General features: G+C 38.6%; 1 protein-coding gene across 2 annotated transcripts in view; it reads left to right on the top strand.

Moving 5' to 3' along the window:
* PIK3CB (phosphatidylinositol-4,5-bisphosphate 3-kinase catalytic subunit beta) overlaps positions 1-18,358 on the top strand; it is a gene marked incomplete at both ends in the record, with an annotated part of 35,771 nt that extends 17,413 nt beyond the window's left edge. For both annotated transcript variants that reach the window (XM_079540003.1, XM_079540004.1), the window contains 11 exons: positions 1,060-1,181; positions 4,192-4,335; positions 5,249-5,348; positions 7,852-8,030; positions 8,654-8,763; positions 9,081-9,159; positions 14,480-14,647; positions 15,129-15,252; positions 15,872-16,017; positions 17,570-17,702; positions 18,221-18,358. In XM_079540003.1, the coding sequence (XP_079396129.1) occupies positions 1,060-1,181; positions 4,192-4,335; positions 5,249-5,348; positions 7,852-8,030; positions 8,654-8,763; positions 9,081-9,159; positions 14,480-14,647; positions 15,129-15,252; positions 15,872-16,017; positions 17,570-17,702; positions 18,221-18,358 (1,443 nt within the window). The remainder of the gene's footprint in view (positions 1-1,059; positions 1,182-4,191; positions 4,336-5,248; positions 5,349-7,851; positions 8,031-8,653; positions 8,764-9,080; positions 9,160-14,479; positions 14,648-15,128; positions 15,253-15,871; positions 16,018-17,569; positions 17,703-18,220) is intronic.
* Positions 18,359-19,901: the final 1,543 nt, after the last annotated feature.

Genomic DNA, 19,901 nt, shown 5'->3' with positions numbered 1-19,901 from the left:
TGAGAGTATTTCATGCTGCAGGTTTCTTCTGTCCAAATACAACAGGCATTTCTGATATCCTTTGAGCTGCCCTTCTGCGCCATTTATTTGCAGTGCCTTGGATGTGGAGCTAGATGGGCTGCACTTCTTGTAATAAAAGTTCCAAGGAAGAATGTGGACAGAGAAATATGTCAAATGGGGAATTTTCTAGGCTGTTTCATAGGTCAGTTAGATCTTGCTTCTCCAGGTCATAATCAGTTAGAATGTTGTCATTTTTCTAACCTCTCAAATGATTTCAGCAATGGATACTGCTGGCAGTCAAAATGAGGAGGTCTGTATCTTCAAATAAAATTCATAGTGAATGCACACATTGTAGGTGATGAATTTCAAAATTCATTCCCGGATATGAAGCATGTAATGCCTCTTTGACCTTCCTTTTCAAGTTGTAACTCAGATTCCCCATTAATTTTGAACATTCATTATTAACAAAGCGTTTCTGTATTTGTGTTGTTTCTGCACCTGATTTAAAGTGGCTCGTCTAAAAATCCTGATATATTTGTTTTGAAATTTCTTCTGTGTAGGGCAGGCATAACTGCTGTTTGCATTTTCAACATCTGTTTTATGGTATTAAGTGTCTGCTCAGTGTTAGTATTTAGTTTAGAAATTCAGTACAAGTGTTCGTGGTAAGTAAGTGTTGATGGCTGCAATGTTTCTTGATGTAAAGACTTGTGGTGCTGACCCTTCTGAGCTAAGGACTGAACAGATTTGGAGCGTATGTTTTTGTGGAAAGATAATGTTTATATTTAAAAACATCTTTATTTTTAATACATATGCTAGATACTGCATTTACACGTCTAAGCCTGTTTAGTTTATCTAATAGTGTACTGTTTCAGTCATATTGCTATGTACATATTATTAAAAATATATCCTTCGTGGATATCTTCATTGAAATGCAATAAAAAGGGTTCATTTCATGAGACCTTTAGATGCTTTAACAAATGCTTTAATGGACTGTTATATCAAATTGTTTTCTTAAATAACTTCTTTAACTGTAACCTCACAGTCTTCTTTTTAAAACAGCTTCAAGCTCTCCTTCAGATATGGCCCAAGCTGCTGCCTAGAGAAGCTTTAGAATTGTTGGATTTCAATTACCCAGACCAGTATGTGAGAGAATATGCAGTGGGTTGTTTAAAGCAAATGAGGTGAGTTTGTAGTGTTATTTGTTCAGCGTGTGAAAGTTTCTTGAGGTGTGTGCACAGAGGAATACTGCGTTTTGGTTGTCTCTAGAAAAAAAAAGCTTCAAGAGGAAAGATTTAAGTGGACAGCCTGCTGTAAATAATGACCAAATAAAGCAGTCTTTCTCGATAAGCAAAATGGCAGCCAAATGAGATCTCCTTATTCTGATATCTTGTATTCAAAGATCATTATTTTCCATGCTGCTAAAGAAAACTGGTGTACTTTTGTTCCAGAAAGTTGTGTGTTCGCCTTTCTTGGACAAAGGGTGAACAAAGTATTGTGAGAACTTTTTAATGATGAAAAGATGAAGTATCACAGTAGTCAAATAATGCAAAAATGTCCATCCTGCTACTTCATGCTTTTTGTCAGGTATTTGCTGTATCATTTAATAGAAATGTTTGCCTTTATGTAATGTGCTACAAAGGAGAATTCCTGCTTTGATTGATTTTCCCAGTAGCCTCTGCTATCTAAGTTCTTCCCTTATCACGTACATTTTACTCTTCAGTGTAACCTAGAGGAAGATTTATTTCACGTTATCATTTGCAGGACTACTGTATTTCCTGTCCTTGAATTCTAATGTCTCTGTGGTGAATAGTTTAATGATTCATTTTTTAATGGTCAAGGCTATGTATTTGAAAAACATATTTTGACTTCTTTCAAATGTAAACAAGCAGTTTAGCTGCTATCCAAATAATATTGAATTGTTACATCTGGAATTATTTCTAGAATTCTTAGTTCTGGCTCTGAAACAAAATTGTGTCCAGTTGGGTATCAATTTCCAACTTTAAAAAGTCTGCCGAAGACAGCTGGTAGAAGCTGCGAATCCTAATAGCTGAAATGAGAAAAGTAGCGAAAAATAAATATAGCACAGCACGATTGAACGTTTTGACCAAGTTACTGAATGGTGTTCCCATGGGTCAGCACTGGGTACAATCTTGTTTAACATCATCAACTTGGATGGAAGGATTGAGTGCACCCTCAGCAAGTTTCCAGGTGATCTGAAGCTGACACAGAAGAAGGCAGTGGTGCTGTTCAGTGAGGCTTGGACAGGCTGGAGGGTTGGGAGGAGGGGAACCTTTTGAGAGTCAACAACAGAAGGTGCAAAGTCCTTCACCTGGGAAGGAATAACCACATACATCAGTACACGTTAGGGGCTGGCCTGCTGGAAAGGAGTTCTGCAGAGGAGGATCTGGGTGTCCTGGTGGACAGCAGGTTTGCCGTGAGCCAGTGGTGTGTCCATGTGGGCAAGAAGGCCATTGGCAGCCTGGGGTTTATTACAGAGAGCGTGGCCAGCAGGGCGAGGGAGGTGATCTTCCTCCTGCACTCTGCCCTGGTGTGGCCACATCTGCAGCGCTGTGTCCAGTTCTGGGCAATCTAGTTCAAGAAAGACAAAGACCTAGAGAATTCAGCAGAGGCCACACAGTTGTTTAGGACCTGGAGCATCTCCTGTACGAGGAAAGGCTGAGAGACTTGGAGCTGTTCTGGCTGGAGAAGGCTGATGGGAATTTACAATGCTTGTAAATGGGCAGGAATCAAGTGGATGGGGCCGTTGCTCTTTTCATTGGTGCCCGGTGGCAGGATGAGGGGCAATGGGCTTGAGCTGGAGCACAGGAAAGTCTACCTGAACACAAGAAAGAGCTTTACTTTGAGGATGGCAGAATGCTGAAATGGGCTGCACGGAGAGGTGGAGTCTCCTTCTCTGGAGATAGTCAAACCCCAGCTGGATGCTTTCCTGTGTAACTCAACCAAGGGAACCTGCTTTAGCAGGCAGTTGCTCTAGGTGATGTGCAGAGATCCCTCTGAGTCTGTGAACGTTTTCAGAGGACGAGTGAGAGAACAGAAGAATATTTGCATCTCCCAAGTCCTCAGGTGATGCACAGAAGAATTGCTGCTCTTTCCCTTTCATCCTAGGCAGAGGATTTGAATTCTACAGACCATTTATGAAGAGGGAAGACGTTTGAATGTAAAAAGTCTGAGAAAGTTCAGGTTCTGTTCTGGATTAACGTAACTCTCAGGTGTTTGAGGGTTTTGTTGTGATGGGAAAGATGGGTACAGGATTTTAAAGAAAATTATTGGAATTATTTTTATTATGTCACAATATTAAGTACTTGAAGTATTTAAAGCTTCTATATTAATTAGTACACGGACTTTCAAAAGAAGTGTTTCTATTGGCTATTGCTAAATGCTTAAATTTGCCTTCCTGAAGTACTTTGGGCAAGATGATGTTTTTTTAATATATTTTTTTTTTAAGACAGGGAGGAAGATCACATGTTGGTATGGTTTTTAAGAGCAAATCAACAAAAATAGAAACATTTTGGCTAAACTAGTTGTTTTATAATATATATTTTAGTAAAGCAGCTCATTCTAGCTTACAGGTAGCAACTTCTTCAGGTAGCAACTTCTTAAGACAGGTTAGTTAAATTGCATTCAGTGGAGTGAATATTGCTTTCCTTCTCTGTTTAAGCTGGGTAACTTTGAAACAGGTTTGCACATATTCTTAGGTATGCCTCAGGGGTCTTTTTTGCCCATGCCTGTTGCAGTTAGATAACTGGTAGGTTACAGTGCTTCCAAAGGTACAGTTTCTTAGTCAGAAGTTGAGGGCAAAGAAGAGTGAATGTTCTTCTGTTCTTCAGAAAAACCTCTGGAACAATTAATCTCCTGGCTGGTTAACCTGGCACTCAGGCTGAGGTGTTGATCATGTAACGGACCGTGATAAAATACCAGGTTCTACTTACAGGTTTGATAGCTTTAAGAATCTTTTAGAATTATAACATATTGATTAAGTGATCAAATCTGGCTGTTGCATAAGCTGTGTGTGTATTCGTATTTTTCTCTAAATGATTGAAAAGTTGGCATGAAACTGAAACTATGGAAACTAAATCTGTCCTAATTGGGTTCATCATATGCATCTGAATTTCTGGAATGTCATTAATCTGGTTATTCTGTTATTAACTGATCTTATGTACCTCATTCTAGTGATGAAGAGCTTTCTCAGTATCTTCTTCAACTTGTGCAAGTCCTGAAATACGAACCTTTTCTTGATTGTGCTCTCTCCAGATTTCTACTAGAGAGAGCACTTGCTAATAGAAGAATAGGACAGATGTTGTTCTGGCATCTAAGGTAGGAACGTTTCTCTTATATTTTTCTGAAACTGTTGATGTAGATGGGACTTCTGGTACGTAGGTCAAGATGTTAATATTTATTTATTTATTTTTACGCCCTTGGCATTTATTGATCAAAGCCAGCCTATAGTTGAAATTTTATTACTGTGCTTTGTAATCTGCTGTTTGAAGAAAATTCCTCTAGGCAAATGTTAAGTTAGGTTTGTGTTTGATTTCAGTGCTTGTTTTGACTGTGCATGTAGTAAAACTGCAATACTTACACCTCAACTGTGAGGAAAAAAATAAATCAGAAAATAACAGAAGAGCAGTTCTGTGTGCTCTTGCTGTATGTGATGATCAGTTCCATGAGTTGCAGGTACCTTGCAGCATTTACTTACATGTTGATTCTGTTTTTGGAATCCAACTTATTATTCTAATATTTCTAAATGAAAAGAGCAAGCTTTACTTGAAAATGTTTTGGAGGATTATTGGATAATTGGCACTGCACTGAAGTTCAGTGGTTTCTTTCAAAGTGTTTTTCCTCAGAGAAATTTTGTTTTTTTTCTTATGAAGTTTTGAAAACACACACTTGAACATTAGCCCTAACTCTCACTATCATCTATTAGCACTGCTTTCTTTAATATAAGCAGATCCTGAAAACAAATATCGAATTGCTACCGCTTAACAGTTTTGCATCTACAACAGTCCAAGACCTAGAAACAAGTGGTATGTGGAAACTGGCTATTCCTTATGAGTGTTCAGCATGTGTGCGTTGTTATTTCTTACAAAATCTAGCTTCTATCTAAAAGTGTTCATCAAGTGTTTTGTTTTTTTCTTTTTCTCAGTTTCAACAGCTTTAAATGTGTATCTGTAAAATTGTGCGGTCTGTTCAGATAAATGAGAAGCCTTTCTGCTGTGATGTTCCCTTGCAGGTCAGAGGTTCACATACCTGCTGTTTCAGTACAGTTTGGTTTGATACTTGAAGCTTACTGCCGAGGAAGTGTTGCTCACATGAAAGTGCTTGCTAAACAGGTATGCAGTCCCCTCCTCCTTTAAACTCCACATGCTAGCTTGTAACTCAAATCCTTTCCATTTTCCTCTGGGCCATAAGGTTACCTTGACAAATTCATCTGTTTAGGAAAGAGGAAGGTGAGATGGAGAGGAGAAAGCATGAGTGAGAGGGAGAAATGCATTTGGATGGGTGTAATGAAGGAGCTGCTCTCCCTGGTACAGAAAGCAGCCAGTGCTGTGGGATCTTAGGGGCTGCTTTGTCGTGTTCTGAGAAGTGCAAGGTAGTTTGAGCAATGTGCTGCATTCTGGATTGAGCAGTAGGCTGCCCAGATTATTAGCAGAAGAGTTTATGTACACTTAAAACTTATGACATTTTTATTTTGCCCAATAGAAACTATTGCGTTTCTATCTAAACTTCATATAGATGAGTCCAGGACAACCTCCTACAGCTTTTGCTTTTGTTAGAAAGTGATGCCAAAAATGCTGAAGCTGTATATTAAATATACATGTATGTATACATATATATATGTATATATGTTATACATATGTATATATATATAAATTGTATCTAAATTATATATACATAAATTGTATCTAAGTTTTATTTTTTTTAATATATATATATACAAAAACATACATTATATATATAAATTGTAGTTCTCCCTGGAAAGAAAGATGTTGAAACAAGCTAAATCATTTAGTGTTAATATGGATTTGTTATGTTTTTTTCTTTGATAACAACAACAAAAAGATATTTGCTTTTAAGTACACTTAGTAAGTATATTAGCAGACCATTAGGGAGACTCACACATTGTGTTATGAAGGCTCCAATACAGTTTTAGCAAATAAATTTGGATTGTTACTGTGAAATGTTTGAAAATTATAGCTCTCCTGGAATTACTCTATTTGCTGTATCAGGGAAAATAAAGACAGAAAAAGCAACTCGATAAACGTTTGGTGAACAGTTTTGATACTGTCAGTATTGCAGATGTACTGAAAGTGACAAACCAAGCAGGAATGCACTGTTGTGTACTTTGTTACTGGCATTCACAGAACACAGAAAAGACTCATATCTTACATGAGTGCTTGTTAGTATTGTCAGAATCATAAAAAGGTTAGGTGATGAAATGCTTGCAGCAATAGGCCTAAGGTCAGTAGAGTTTTTGTGCATTTCACAGGAAACAAATGTCAGTACAGTCAAAGAAGGGGCACAAAAATTCCCAACTGTGCAAACACGGAAGAAATTCAAAGTAGAAATACTTCAAAAAGTTCCTGTTTGTACAGCCCAGGTTCCATTTTGTTCCCTTGTCGCTGATGTTTGTACAGCTCCAAGAATAGTGGAAAGGCAGAGTGCTTTTGGTTTTGACAGATGGCTGACCTGGCAGGTCTCCATTGCCTCAGTTTTATAATCAAACTGCATTCAATTTCCACAGCATCCTGCCTGACAGGGTTCAGTCTGTCTGTAAAAGTGCTAAGTCTTGACTCAGCACCTTATGAATTGAACTGAAGCTTCCTTGTATAGAAATCAGCTTTTACAGTTTGCTGCTGTTTGCTACAGAACATACACATTGCTGAGCATGTTAAGTACAGCTAGTGTAAATGCAGTTGATGGATCTGCTATTTGATATTCTGCTAACTGCTTAGGTGTAGGTGCAGCATGGAAGTCATAATCTTTGTATGAGCAGTCTGGGTTTGTTACCAGAAGGCTTCTCTCTGTTAACGTTACGTACGTTTACACTGTTAGCTGTTTTCTTACAAATTGTACCTGTAGAAAACATCTTTAAACAGAGGGAAGGGGGAAATATAATGGGCTTAACCCTTCCTTTTATACATTGTAAAAGTAAAAATAGATTGTCTAGGTGATACCTTAGAATGTAAAGCATCCTAATTGATTAGAGCATTTAACTTAAGCCTAAATTTTGCAGGGTTTTAATGAGCAAACTTTTGCAGGGCAGGCTTAAGTGTACTAAGCATGAGTAGTTGTGTGTGTGCAATTGTCTGCAGTCAGTCACCTGGGCATTTGGATCGTATGCCTCTAACTGCAGTGTGAGTGAAGTATCTGCATCCGTCAACTCGAGTCATGTTTGTAGGAGTACAAAGCACTCAGTTTCTGTTGACTTCAGTATGGACTGAAGCATCTGTGCTGTGCTTTGTTGGACTGCAGAAAATTGAATTTTGTAGGACTTTCAGTAAATGTCTGCACCATACATGAAAATGTGAATTTTGCTGGAAATGTTGAGTCCTGCTTTAAAAAGTGACTTGAAATTTGAGATTTCATGCCATCAGTGTTTTTGTTATTTATAAAAATGGTGCTTCTAGAACATGAGTAATTTAGAAAAAGCTATTCTCCAGTTTTTTATTTTTACTGATTATAATTTCCATTGTAAAAGATGTTGTAAAATTACTTAATACTTCAGATAACTTGTTTGTTTGTTTGTTTTGTTTTTGCTTTCAAATGAGATTTTACATATTGTATCATGTGCAAAGTCAAAGCAATAACTTGACGATAAACTATTTCTTTCAGGTAGAAGCTCTTAATAAAATGAAGACTTTAAACAGCCTAATTAAGCTGAATGCCATGAAACAAAGCAAAGCAAAAGGAAAAGATGCAATGCACACATGTTTGAAACAAAATGCTTACAGAGAAGCACTCTCTGACCTCCAGTCTCCTCTGAATCCTTCTGTTATACTTTCAGAACTGCAGTAAGTAAAGGATGAGTGAATGGTGTTACACTGTAGATTTTGATTGGAAATGCCCAAGTAAAAATGCCTGTTGCTTGAGCTTTGTGCTGTTAGCAGCTACGCTGTCACAGGGAGCACTTGCTACAGGGAGAGCAGGTCTGTTGGCAGTCTTCCTGCAGTCAAAGAGCAGTTAGCTTGAAGATGTTTTGTGGTCCACCGTGTGACTTAATACTCTTAGTCAATGTATTACATAGCTGAACATTTTACAGTATAAGCCTAAATGTGAGTTAGACTGTGTTCTTGACTTCTGCTTGTGACAGTAAGCACAAAAGTGTGATTAAAATATGACAGCACTTAAATGGGAAGTCTAGAAATGAGTAGGAAGATACAGAGAAGACATTTTCTGTGTAAATGTAAGTCTTAATTTAGATGTGTGTGTGCTGTTCATGGCGTCCAGTGTAGTCAGTGTGTAACAGACACATCCATACTTGGTACACACAGCATAGTAGTAGAGAGAAAGCTGAGGTAGCATTTAAGCACTTCCTAATTGGAAGTCTACATTTTCTGCTGTTTCAAACAGTGTTCAGTTCTGTTCAGCTGAATTATTTTTAGTGGACTATAACTTCTGTCATATTTTCTTCCAGTGTTGAGAAGTGTAAGTACATGGATTCTAAAATGAAGCCTCTATGGATAGTGTACAACAATAAGATGTTTGGAGGAGATCTTGTAGGCATCATCTTTAAAAACGGCGATGGTAAGCAGTGCTGAGCACTGAGAATTTTTCTTTCTTCGTTATTCTCACAGTTGCACTGAAGCTGTGCTGCTCTGTATTTACCAGAATTTAACAGGGTTTACTGTAGCATCAATAAACAAATTAAGCATCTTCTTCTGACTAGTTTTCCAATTACAGATTTTGCCAATCACGATGACACAATCCCGATCAACCCCTCTTTAACATTTAGTATTGATGAGGATTTGTAGGTAGCTTTTTCTGAAAGTCTTATGAGCATTAGGAGGTTTGTCTCCAACACACTGAGAAACTGAGGCAGCAGTTCCAACCTTCCATTACAGATCTCCGACAGGACATGCTGACACTCCAGATTTTACGTTTGATGGATGTACTTTGGAAAGAAGCTGGCCTGGATCTCCGGTAAGGAGCTCTTGTGGGCTGGTTTGTATGGATGGGGAGTCCACTCTTACCAGTAAAACTTTCCTGTTTAGTTGCTTTCCCTACCATAGTCTTTCTAAATGTCTGTGTTAGTGCCAAAGGTTTCAGTTGTCATAACCAAGGTGAACAGGCTGTAGGAGGCACTCGCCTTACCCACAGAGATGGCTTCCCTGCAGTTTATTCCTGAGATGGCCCACATTACCAAGTAATTTTTCCATGCAAATAAATGCAAGAAGTGAAGTAAAACACAGCATTTTAACTTACTATCAAGCAGGGTATTTGACCTGGTACACTGCATCTCTCACGATGTATCTAAGTTGCCATGCTGATTGTAAATCACAGTGTTCATGCTGACAAAAAGCACTGCATGAGGGAGAAAACAGTTCTTCAATAAAGGCTCCAGCAACCAGGTTCTGTGTCTTTTTATTGCTTGGTAGGTTGCTTTTAATGTTTGTTCTGTTTGTCTGTTTTCTCATGTAACAAACATGTCTATTAACTGTCATTGATTTGGGAGTATAAGTAAAAATGGGGATTCACTTAGTGATTTATGGGAATTAGAACTCCTAGGTTCTAACACACATATACAAATGAAGGAAAAATACTTTGCAGCTTCCTCATATTTCTGCTCCAAATTGTACATTTTGATGCCATTTCAGTTTGCAGTTCTAAGTTAAAATGTAAAAATCGGTGGAAAATAAGCAACATTTTGTGCTAAAGCTTCTATTTCTGCTTGCAAGCCTTGTGGGTACCTTTAATGTGCATTCTGGAGTTACACATTGTGCTTTAGCAAGAAAAGAATGTTATTCAGGTGTCAAAAAAATTCAGAATAGAATTATCTTTTTATCTTAAAGTCTCCTGCAATGTTCTTACCTTCATATAATTGGTAGGATAAGCACGACTTCTTTATCAAGATACTAGAGGATTCCAATGAGGAAAAGTACTTAAATATTATTTGAAAGACTTCATTTGGATTCTTTATGCTCAGCTTTTCAAATCTTGTGGTTCAAGCATTAGTGTGAGTTTTGTAAGGTGTATAACATCTGCCCATAAGTAAAATTAGAAACTTAATAGTCAGGAAAATATGCTACTTATGGAGAGATTCCTTGGAGCGAAGCATGGGATGAAAGGGGAAAGTGAATAATAAATTGTTTCTGGAAGTCTGTGTTTGCTGTGAGATTGCTGAGTGTGAGTTAAATTGAACACTGAAACTTTAGATAATCGATGTCATAAATACACTGTGAGGAGGCAGCATTAAGGGCAAGGACAATGTCTGGCAGCTGTGCAATCCCATATGAGGCATGCTTCACTCGCTGCTTTCGCAGAAGCTTCGTTTGGGGTTCCAGGCAGGGCCACACAGCATGCAAAGCAAACAGGAATCAGCATCAGGAGTCATTCCTGACTAAGGCTTTTTTTTTTTTTTTTTTTTTTTTAAACAAAAAACCTCAAAAAATGTGGCTCTGATGTCCAAAGATTTGTCTTAAAACTCTCAGGAAAAAAAAAATGTAGAAAAGGGAAATTCCAGGAGGAACTGAAGTTCTATAATTGGCCTCTTCCATTTATTTACATAACTGAGAGCATCTTCCTTCCATTCATCCTTTTTTTTTTTAGTTCTGATTATGAAATAAAATTCTGGGATTGAGGCAGGGTTGTAGTTCTGTATCTATCAAAGAGGTATTAGCCAGCATTTGCCAAGGAAGGGCTCTAAAGTGACCTTAACTGGCAAAGGATTGGCTAAAACAGCTCTCTAACACCACGAGGATGAGGATGTAATTCAGAGAAGACTCTGTGATCCCTAGTCTTTGTTTGCAGTCTGCATGCCTCCTGAGAAGAGGCAACTCCAAACTCCATGAATGAGTAGCAGCAGGAAGAGGTTTTGTTGCCCTGTTAGTGAGTCAGGCTTGTTTGTTGGCTTGCCCCTCACTGCTGGCATTAGGAGACATCTGTAACAGGAGAAAAAGCGGTGTCGCCTACTTCTGATTTTCTGAAAATACAGTTCATACATCAGTGCCAATAAACACAGTCTTTTTTTTCTTGCTCTTTATCATCCTTTGAGGTTTAAGTTTCCCTCAAGCTGTAGCTTCCTTTTTTCTTTTGTGGGTGCACAATCGATTTCACACTTTCAACATTTTCCACTACAGAGTGTTTGATAATTCGAGTAAAAGCAAGGCTTCCAACATCAGTGCACAAACGCTGCTTGCTTTTCCTCCTGGGGAAGTAACTCCCAATCTAGAATATCTTGGTACGTCAGAATGCGTGGCTTCTGTGAAGCATGGATCAAATGGCAAACACTGTGCTGCCACTGAGGTGCTGGGGGCAGCATTGCTTTCTGGTACATGCATTGCAGTCCCTAATCAGTCATTAGGAATATAAAATGAAACCTTGGCTCTGCCTGTGTCTTTCACTAGAAGTGTGAAGCAAGCACAATATCGCCATGGGATTTCTCTGCTCTGCAGAGGGGCAGCGTGTGTGGGTTTTGAGATCTGCAAAGGTGAACAGGAACTTTTTGGGGTTTTTTTTTCCTGTTTGTTTTTCACTGTCAACTATTTTGTCTCCTGGGTAAACTGGCCTCTTGCACACATGGTGTGTTCTGTTGTTTAGGTTCCTGTGTGTGCATTCTGACCAAATGTTGGAACCAGACCAGGGTTTGTATCAGAAAAGGAAGTGTGCGTGTGCAGCAGGATGCAGCAGTGTTCTCTGTTAGTTCCTTCGTCCTGGGCTGTCACTGGGTGCCTTGTAGAGTGCCCAATTGAACAAAGCTGAAGGTGCCTCTGCTTTTCAGTGCAGATCCAACCGTTAGACAGCAAAGACCAGCAGCAAAGATGAATGCTACTCTGTTGTTTGGAGAAGTCTGACTCGGAGTTCTCCTTAGATATCAGTCACTCCAGTGCAGAGAGTAATTAGAAAACAAAAAAGCATATTCTTTAATTAATCTGCCTACTTTAAGCAAACAAAAGCCCTACCTATTCACTTCTGAAACAAATTGTTACCAGAACACTGAGTTGGAAATAGCATGCTATGGGATCTGCAGTGTGGCAGCTCTAATGAGAGCAAGTTTCACCAAAAGGTATTTCTGTGGCTTTACCTGTACTGCAGCATTGCATTTGTGCTAGGGGAGAAATTAGTAAGGTCACAGAACAGCAGAAAGTCCTAAATTTGAGGACTTTGATCTTTGTTGATTAATGTTTAATGTGGTAAATTGTCACAGAAGTATTTAGTATGGAGTTACTTTTTGGACTGGTACGGGGTGTTGCAAAAAAGGTGTGTGAAATCTCACGTTAAGGGGCTTTGTTTGAATGAAAGATTCGTAAAACCACTGAAAAAATTATTTTTGACAAGTTTAAAGCTTATCATTGTTTTGAAATTGGACCTGAAGTTACAGAGAATGTTTTCATAAAGTACCAGAATTTGGGGTTTTATTGAGGAAGAATTAGATTATTGAAATAAAGAACAGTATTAACAGTTTTCCCCCTTCATTTATGTTTTTGAGAATTTTGAGAAAATGAAGAAAGAGAAAAAATATCTGTCCTGCCCAGAACTGCTGCACTGATCTGTCAGTGCTCTTCACATGGTGTTAAAAAAGCAGGGCGCATATCCTGCTGACAGATGGTGAAGTCATGAGGACTGGGCTGAGATGGAAAAGGCTGAGCGCATTTGTCCCTAACTTGACTCCTGTCAAAGTGTCTCTCTGACAAGGATGTTTTTTCCTCCAGTTGTAAGCAAAGAGTCCTCAAGGGGCTGAAGGCTTTCATCATTGCTTGCTTTTGAAGGGGAAGTTGTTGGACGTGTGCCCAGTGAAGCTGCAAGTGGGGTGGGTTGAAATACCATGGAAGAGGGCCAGCGTGCACTTTAACCTGGCAATACTTGGCTTATGTTTGTCATGTCATGATAAGGATGGGCAGTGCTTCCTTGTGTCATGCATGCTGGCTTTCAGTGATTACAGATATGCTTCTGTTCATTGTGAGAACCCTCTGGCCTAGAGTTGGGATTTTTCATTTAATACATTAGAATAGTAATGGAATGAAGTTTCCAAACCTGCATTTCTTACTTTGATTTGAAGTTGGATGTTCTGTAAATGGCCTTCTGAATCTCGTCTTCTGTTCACTTTGTTGCCAGTGGAAAAGAGCACCCAACTGTGTGGGTCTTAGCACTTAGAGCCCTTCAAGGGTGCGTTATTGCTGTAGTAGAGAAGCTTCCACCTAACAGCTCTTATGCCAAGAAGCTCCAATTAATTTTGCCTGGGTTTTTATTTATTTTTCTTCTGTGGCTTTAGATAATAGTCTGTCTCACACAAGAGGTACAATTCTGCTTTGTAGAAATCAGGATTAATAACTCTTTTGTTTGTAAATGCAAATGATGCATCCACCAGCAAAGCTTTGTCTTTCTATCTGCACAGCCCCACAAATTTTGTGTCCTGCACATTTTTATACAGCTGTGTAAGTTAGTGCGTACTACTTACTAATTGTGCACTGCAATTAGATTTGCATGAGTATATGTTTTTAATACAAGGATGAGCAGAATTGAGAGAACATCTGTAATCTGAGATGGCTGAAATGAGAGTAGGCACCTCTATTTGTGATGCAGTGTCTTTGGAGACAGCAGTTGTGATGGCTTCGCTCCTCTACGATAAAAGAAATGCTTTGGAAAAGTGCACTTACATATTTAGACATATCTCCCCTTGATTCAGATGTTTGTCTGTCTTACTTTAATGCGGTGGTGCTGTCGATACTTGTACTCGACAGTGTGTAAATGCACAGCAGTATTCTTATGTATCGGGTGAATTGGAAGATGGACTCCTGTTTTTCGTTATTTTTCTAGCTTAAGCCTTGAAATAAATGGGAGATGAAAAATATTATTTCATTTCTATGCTTGAAAAGGGGCTTTCTAGAGTTTTAAGTTGAAACAGGAAAAATAGGGAAAAAAGTCCATTGTTTCTATTTCCACAAATAACCTACAGTACAGAATGAACTTGAGTGTAAATCTGCTTGGCCACTTAACCAGGAAATTATCAAATGCAAATAAAGGGCTCCCTCTATAGTTTCTCCTATAAAATTACAGGTAACAGTATTATCTAATGGCAAAATTAAGGTTGTGGTTAACTTCTTCTGTATATGCATATGCAGTAGGAAAAATGAATGTTGAAATGAATTGCTGTTATTTTAAATTTGCAAAGCAAATCTGTATATTAACTTCCAACAATGTAATGTTCAAATTAAATCAACATTCAGCCCTGTGAAAATATTCACGTAGCAAAGAAGCATTCTTGCTATTTTTGGCTTTAACGTTGATCTTTGTTTTGTTTCAGGATATTGCCGTACGGCTGTTTAGCAACTGGAGATCATTCAGGCCTTATTGAGGCTGTTTCCAGTTCAGAAACCATTGCTGACATTCAGTTAAATAGTAGCAATGTTGCCGCCGCCGCTGCCTTCAACAAAGATGCTCTCTTAAACTGGCTGAAGGAATACAATTTAGGGTAACTTCTACAATTGTTTCTCATCTGCAGTGTAACCTACAAAATTCCTGCGGGTCTGTGTTTCAGTGTTCAGGAATGTGTGTCTGTGCCGGCAGGCGCATCGCTTTCTTTCTGCAGTCTGTCAGATTCTGACTCAGCTTCAGATTGCCCTTGAAAATCAGACAGTGGTCCAGCAGAACTTCTGACATTTGCAGCACTGTGATTTCACGTTGTTGAAGATGTACTAAATTAGACCAAACAAACAGGAAGTAAAACAAAAAAAACAAACAACTTCATGGGTCTCAAATCTGGGAGCTATTGCCCCAGTTGGTTTTCTCCAGTTTTTCATACATAGTTTTTACAGTGTTTTCTCTCAATTAAATCTGATTTTGCAGTACTGTAAGGGGATTTTCTTTATCAAACCAGAAGTTCTTGTTCGTGTCGAGTCACGGGATGAATTGTCAGTACAGTACACTGATATTAGTTGTTTTTGTATTTCTAGAGATGACTTGGACCGAGCCATTGAAGAATTCACTCTGTCTTGTGCTGGCTACTGTGTAGCTACTTACGTGCTGGGGATTGGTGACAGGCACAGTGACAATATAATGGTCAGAAAAAACGGTCAGGTAAAAATCTTTTCTGTAGGCAGAACTACAGCAGCTGTATGGGAATCTCTGTGAGAACTTCCAGTTTCCATTGTGCATCAGTAGGATTAGATCTGAAAGTCACGAGGTTTCTTTTGTTTACTGAAAATCGCAGAGAGCAATTTTAATTTAAAGAAAGGTTGAAATGTAAGAGGAGTGGAAGGAGCAAGCACTGCTTGCTTTATGAGCAGCTGTTTCCCAAGTGAGGCTGCTGTACAGATGTTTCTCAGAGCCCCTGAAAGGCCCGCTAATGGTCCAGAGTCACAGAACAAAAGCTCCTTTCAGAGCATCTTGCAAAATACCATCTTTTAGAAATGCACAAAGTATAGTTTTGAGCTGTGTAGTTTTCCTGAATTTAATGTCTACAGATCAGAATCTTGAAAACAAGCTAGAGGTTGTCTTTTCCACATCGGTTTGTATTAGTGTCAATTGATAAATCAATCTTGACACATTGTAAGATGAAGTACTCCAGGCATACTCCAGTATGCTATGAGGAGTAACAGCATGAGTTAACTATTCTTGGTAGCAGCATCCTGTAGAGGTATTAGAAAAACTAATTATTTTGTTGGAGGAATTAATTTTTTTTATTGTTATTTTTTAGCTCTTTCATATAGATTTCGGGCATATTCTTGGAAACTTCAAGTCCAAGTTTGGAATTAAAAGGGAAAGGGTGCCTTTCATACTTACCTATGATTTCATTCATGTTATTCAACAAGGGAAAACAGGGAACACTGAAAAATTTGGTCGGTGAGTATTATTTGAATCTCATCCTTTTGTAACTGAGATGATCTCTGCTGACAGTTTGCAATGCAGCAGCATCTTGTCCAGTTCCTTTTGCTAATCTTGTCATGTGTGGAACCGTGCTAATGTGTTTGTTACAACCTGCTTCTCTGCTTGAGCTAGAATTTATATACAGACTACTTTGTACATTAGAAACTGCAGTGGAAAGATACAGTCCCTTTTTATCTCTTCCAGCAGGTGATGCAGGAGGTGGCATCTTCTCCTGTGATGGTTCTGTTGTTTTTGTTGTGTCTTCCCTTAAGCCTTCAGCAGCACACGAGGCACTAGGGAGTGACTCCACAGACAGGATGTTGTTGGACAGGATGAATGCTGTTCTTGAAGAGCAGGTTTCCTTCTGCCCTTTCTGTCCATCACTGCACATTCAGTGTGCTAATTAGTCATGGCCTTATTTTGGTGCTTAGGTATATATGGTTGTGCTCACAATCCAGTGTTTTTGCATGCCCTTCCCATCTTGGGTTAGAGAGTTGCAATGGAAGACAAAGGTATGTGATAAGGGAGAGCTCCCCTCTTAGCTCCTATTTACTGAGGAAGATTTTTCTTTTCCCTTTCTGAATCCTTCCCACCAACTGACAGGATGGTCATTCTGCATGTTTTGCTCTCCCTGCTGTCAGTTTTCCCAGGAAGTGTTTATTGGCACAGATATAAAATTAGGCATTTAGATATGGCTTGACAAATTCTGCGGCTATTTCTGGAAGCAGAAGGTGTGTGTGTATTAGGAGAAATGGCAAATAGCTGCCATTTCTCTCCTGGACAGTAATAAAATGAACCTGCAGCTCTGTTTTGAAAAGCATGAAATAAAGGTGACTGTGCTGCCAAAAGAGCTGTAGAATGTGGAGTAGTTTATACAGCAGTAGGATTCCACTTGAAAAATGCCTCAAAAAATAATTTGTTTTTCTTTCAAGTGTAACTTCTTAGTCTGAAGGGGTCTAGCCCTCATGGAAATCTACAGATTGGACAGTAGGCATAATGCAGTGACACACTGAGGGAACTGAGCAAGTTCTGAAATGAGATCCTGATGCCAGCTTTAGCAGCCAGTTCAGTTATGATGATGTTAGCAGGAAGGAATTACTTCACGGGTAGGTAGGATTGGAAGAGTGCTTTAGTGCCTTTGGTTTCAATCACAGATCCACTGTGTGTCATCATCAGGGCATTTATCATAAGAAATTATCAGAGAGATGGGACAGTGACGTTTATGTTGTTTGTTTGTTTGTTTGTTTTGCCTTTCTGAAGAACTGTGTCTGTTGTAAAGCTTTTAGTCTTTTCTAACAAGGTTTTAAGGACAGGTTAGAGAGGTATGGGATATGTTGTGAGAATGCGGTGGAGCTTCTATAGACTCAGTGCTGTTCCCTACAACTGCTGATTGCCTTTTCTATTACTGTGTTCCCCAGATACACATTTTAGTCCAGATAACAATTTTTGGAAATGATTACCTATTTGTCACCTGTGTGGGTTCTCATGTGTTGCATTCATTGCACGTGTTTTTTGGTTGAATATAAAGGTTCCGCCAGTACTGTGAGGAGGCATACCTGATTCTGCGAAAGCATGGAAACCTATTTATTACACTTTTTGCACTGATGTTAACTGCAGGGCTTCCGGAGCTAACCTCTGTCAAGGACATCCAGTATCTCAAGGTAAAATTGAGATTTACAGCTCAGCATGATCTTAGCGTTATTCTAGAATGTGCATTTTGGTTCTAAGATGTACAATTTTTAATTTATTTCAATTTATTTCAAGATCCCCATGAAGTTCGCAAAGATTCTTTTTTACCTATGTAGAATAAGATACACATTCCTTCTGGGGGCTAAAAGGAAGTGATGAATATTTGTCCCTCCCAACCATTGTGTGATGAGTTTGGTATTCCTCCATCTTACATCTTACATGCAGCCATTTCAGCGGTGTTTGCCTCTTGGCTCATTGCACAAGCACAGACCTGTAAAGGTGACATTTATTTGCTTAATTCTTTTCTTAGTTTTACCTTTAAACTCGGAAAATATCACGGATATATTGCAAAACAAATAATAGGTGAAAATTTGTCAAAATAGGAAAGAGCAGAACGTGGTTTGTGTTAAGAGCTGATGAATATAACTGTGATTTTAAAATTTGCAGTAATGCTGATGTGGTTTGGTTTGGTTTGGTTTTCCTGTCCCAGGATTCTCTTGCCTTGGGAAAGAGTGAGGAAGAAGCACTGAAACAATTTAAGCAAAAGTTCGATGAAGCACTCCGGGAAAGTTGGACTACTAAAGTGAACTGGATGGCTCACACTGTTCGCAAGGATTACAGATCCTAGAAGAGTTTTGGATTTGCACTAAGCTGAATGTTACCTTGATAAGTGTTTTTAAATGGGATCTGTAGTATGGACCAATAAAACTTACTTTAAATAAGAAAACAAGTCAACAACAAAAAGAAACGGGCTGAAATAATTCCTGATTCTTTTGCACTCTGCTTCTGAATGCCTGATCCCAAGACTGTCTCCACAAACAGTGACCAAGCTGGATAATCAGTTCCTGCTGACTTTGCACGCTGAGAGCTACTAGGCATTTTTAAATATCCTTTGGTACTTTATGGAGGTGTAAATATTTGTTTTATGCGTTAGGGTAATGTACTCTACCATGCTCAGGAGGTTTGAAGACCTCTAAAAGAACTGTTTTTTGTTTTAAAATTGGGACTTGAAGAGTAAAATTTTCTTTATTCTAATCTAGCTAAAAATGACCATGTGTATATATTTTTCATATGAATTCTGCCATACTGGCACAGATGCATTAATTCTACTGTAAATAGCAACCACAGTATCGTTGTACTACAGGAAGCTGCTTAATGTCTTATACTGCTGCCAAAAGATGAGCACCAGGTATTTGTAAGGTTTCTTGCAGAGTGATGAGGGAGGCAGAGACCTCTGAAATGTTGCAGCATCCGGATAGTCATGGTTGCACGGTTTTGTTGTCCTGATGCAGGACACACAAAGAAGTCTTTCAGAAAGAGGAAAGGCTGATTTGAAATATGTCTGAAACCCCCCTTGAGAGTAGCCTCCCATTCAGCTCCTGGGGCTTTTCTACTCCCTAGGAGATGCGTTCAGTTCAGCTTCAACAAGAAGCTCCTTGCAGCCCTTCATTGAAACTCTTACGTCAGATTACTCGTGCCATGCAAATGTGCTGTCTTATAAACACAGATGGAAAATTTTAATGCGTATCATACACAGTGTTTTTTAGAGCATAAATACCAAAAGAAACCAAATTTTTTTGAAAGTGAGTGAGTGTGGGAATAGACAATTCCGTAGAACACAATGAGAGGTCATTAATCTTTTCTGTATTTATTAAATCTTGCAGTAATGTTGCTATACCAAGATATCTGTGTTGAAGATGTTTTCTGAAGAAACTGGATTTGTTTTAATTTATTTAGTGAGGTACCAGGCTTTTAGGTGCTTAAATGGAGAGCAAATTTGTGACGTGCAATAGGAACTGCTGGTTAAAAGATGTAACATACTGTTTCTGAACATCAGCAAGATAGACTTTAACTACTGCTTGTTCTCCAAAGAACGCTGGTAGCTCTCAATTCTTGTTGACATTTGAAAGAAAATTAAAACATATATTTACTTTTTGGCTAAATTGTTGTTTTACATAGAAATGTTTTATGTAGGAATTTAATTAAAAGTGGTTTTACTTTGTTGAGAGTGGGGTTGGTTTTATTTTTTTCATTGTTCTGTTTTTTTTGGTGTGGGCCTTCTAAAAGGTTAAGGACCTGTCTGGGGCCAGGATATCATTTTAGATGCTGATTTTATTCTCTTGCCCTAACTCTTGGGGCTAATCTGTCTAACAAGATCTCTGCTTCTAGAA

Source organism: Tetrao urogallus (genome assembly GCF_951394365.1).
Source record: "Tetrao urogallus genome assembly, chromosome: 9".
In the NCBI taxonomy this organism is placed as follows: Eukaryota; Metazoa; Chordata; class Aves; order Galliformes; family Phasianidae; genus Tetrao; species Tetrao urogallus.
The sequence above is the reverse complement of the archived record's forward strand: the minus strand, read 5'-3'. Positions and strand labels throughout refer to the sequence as shown.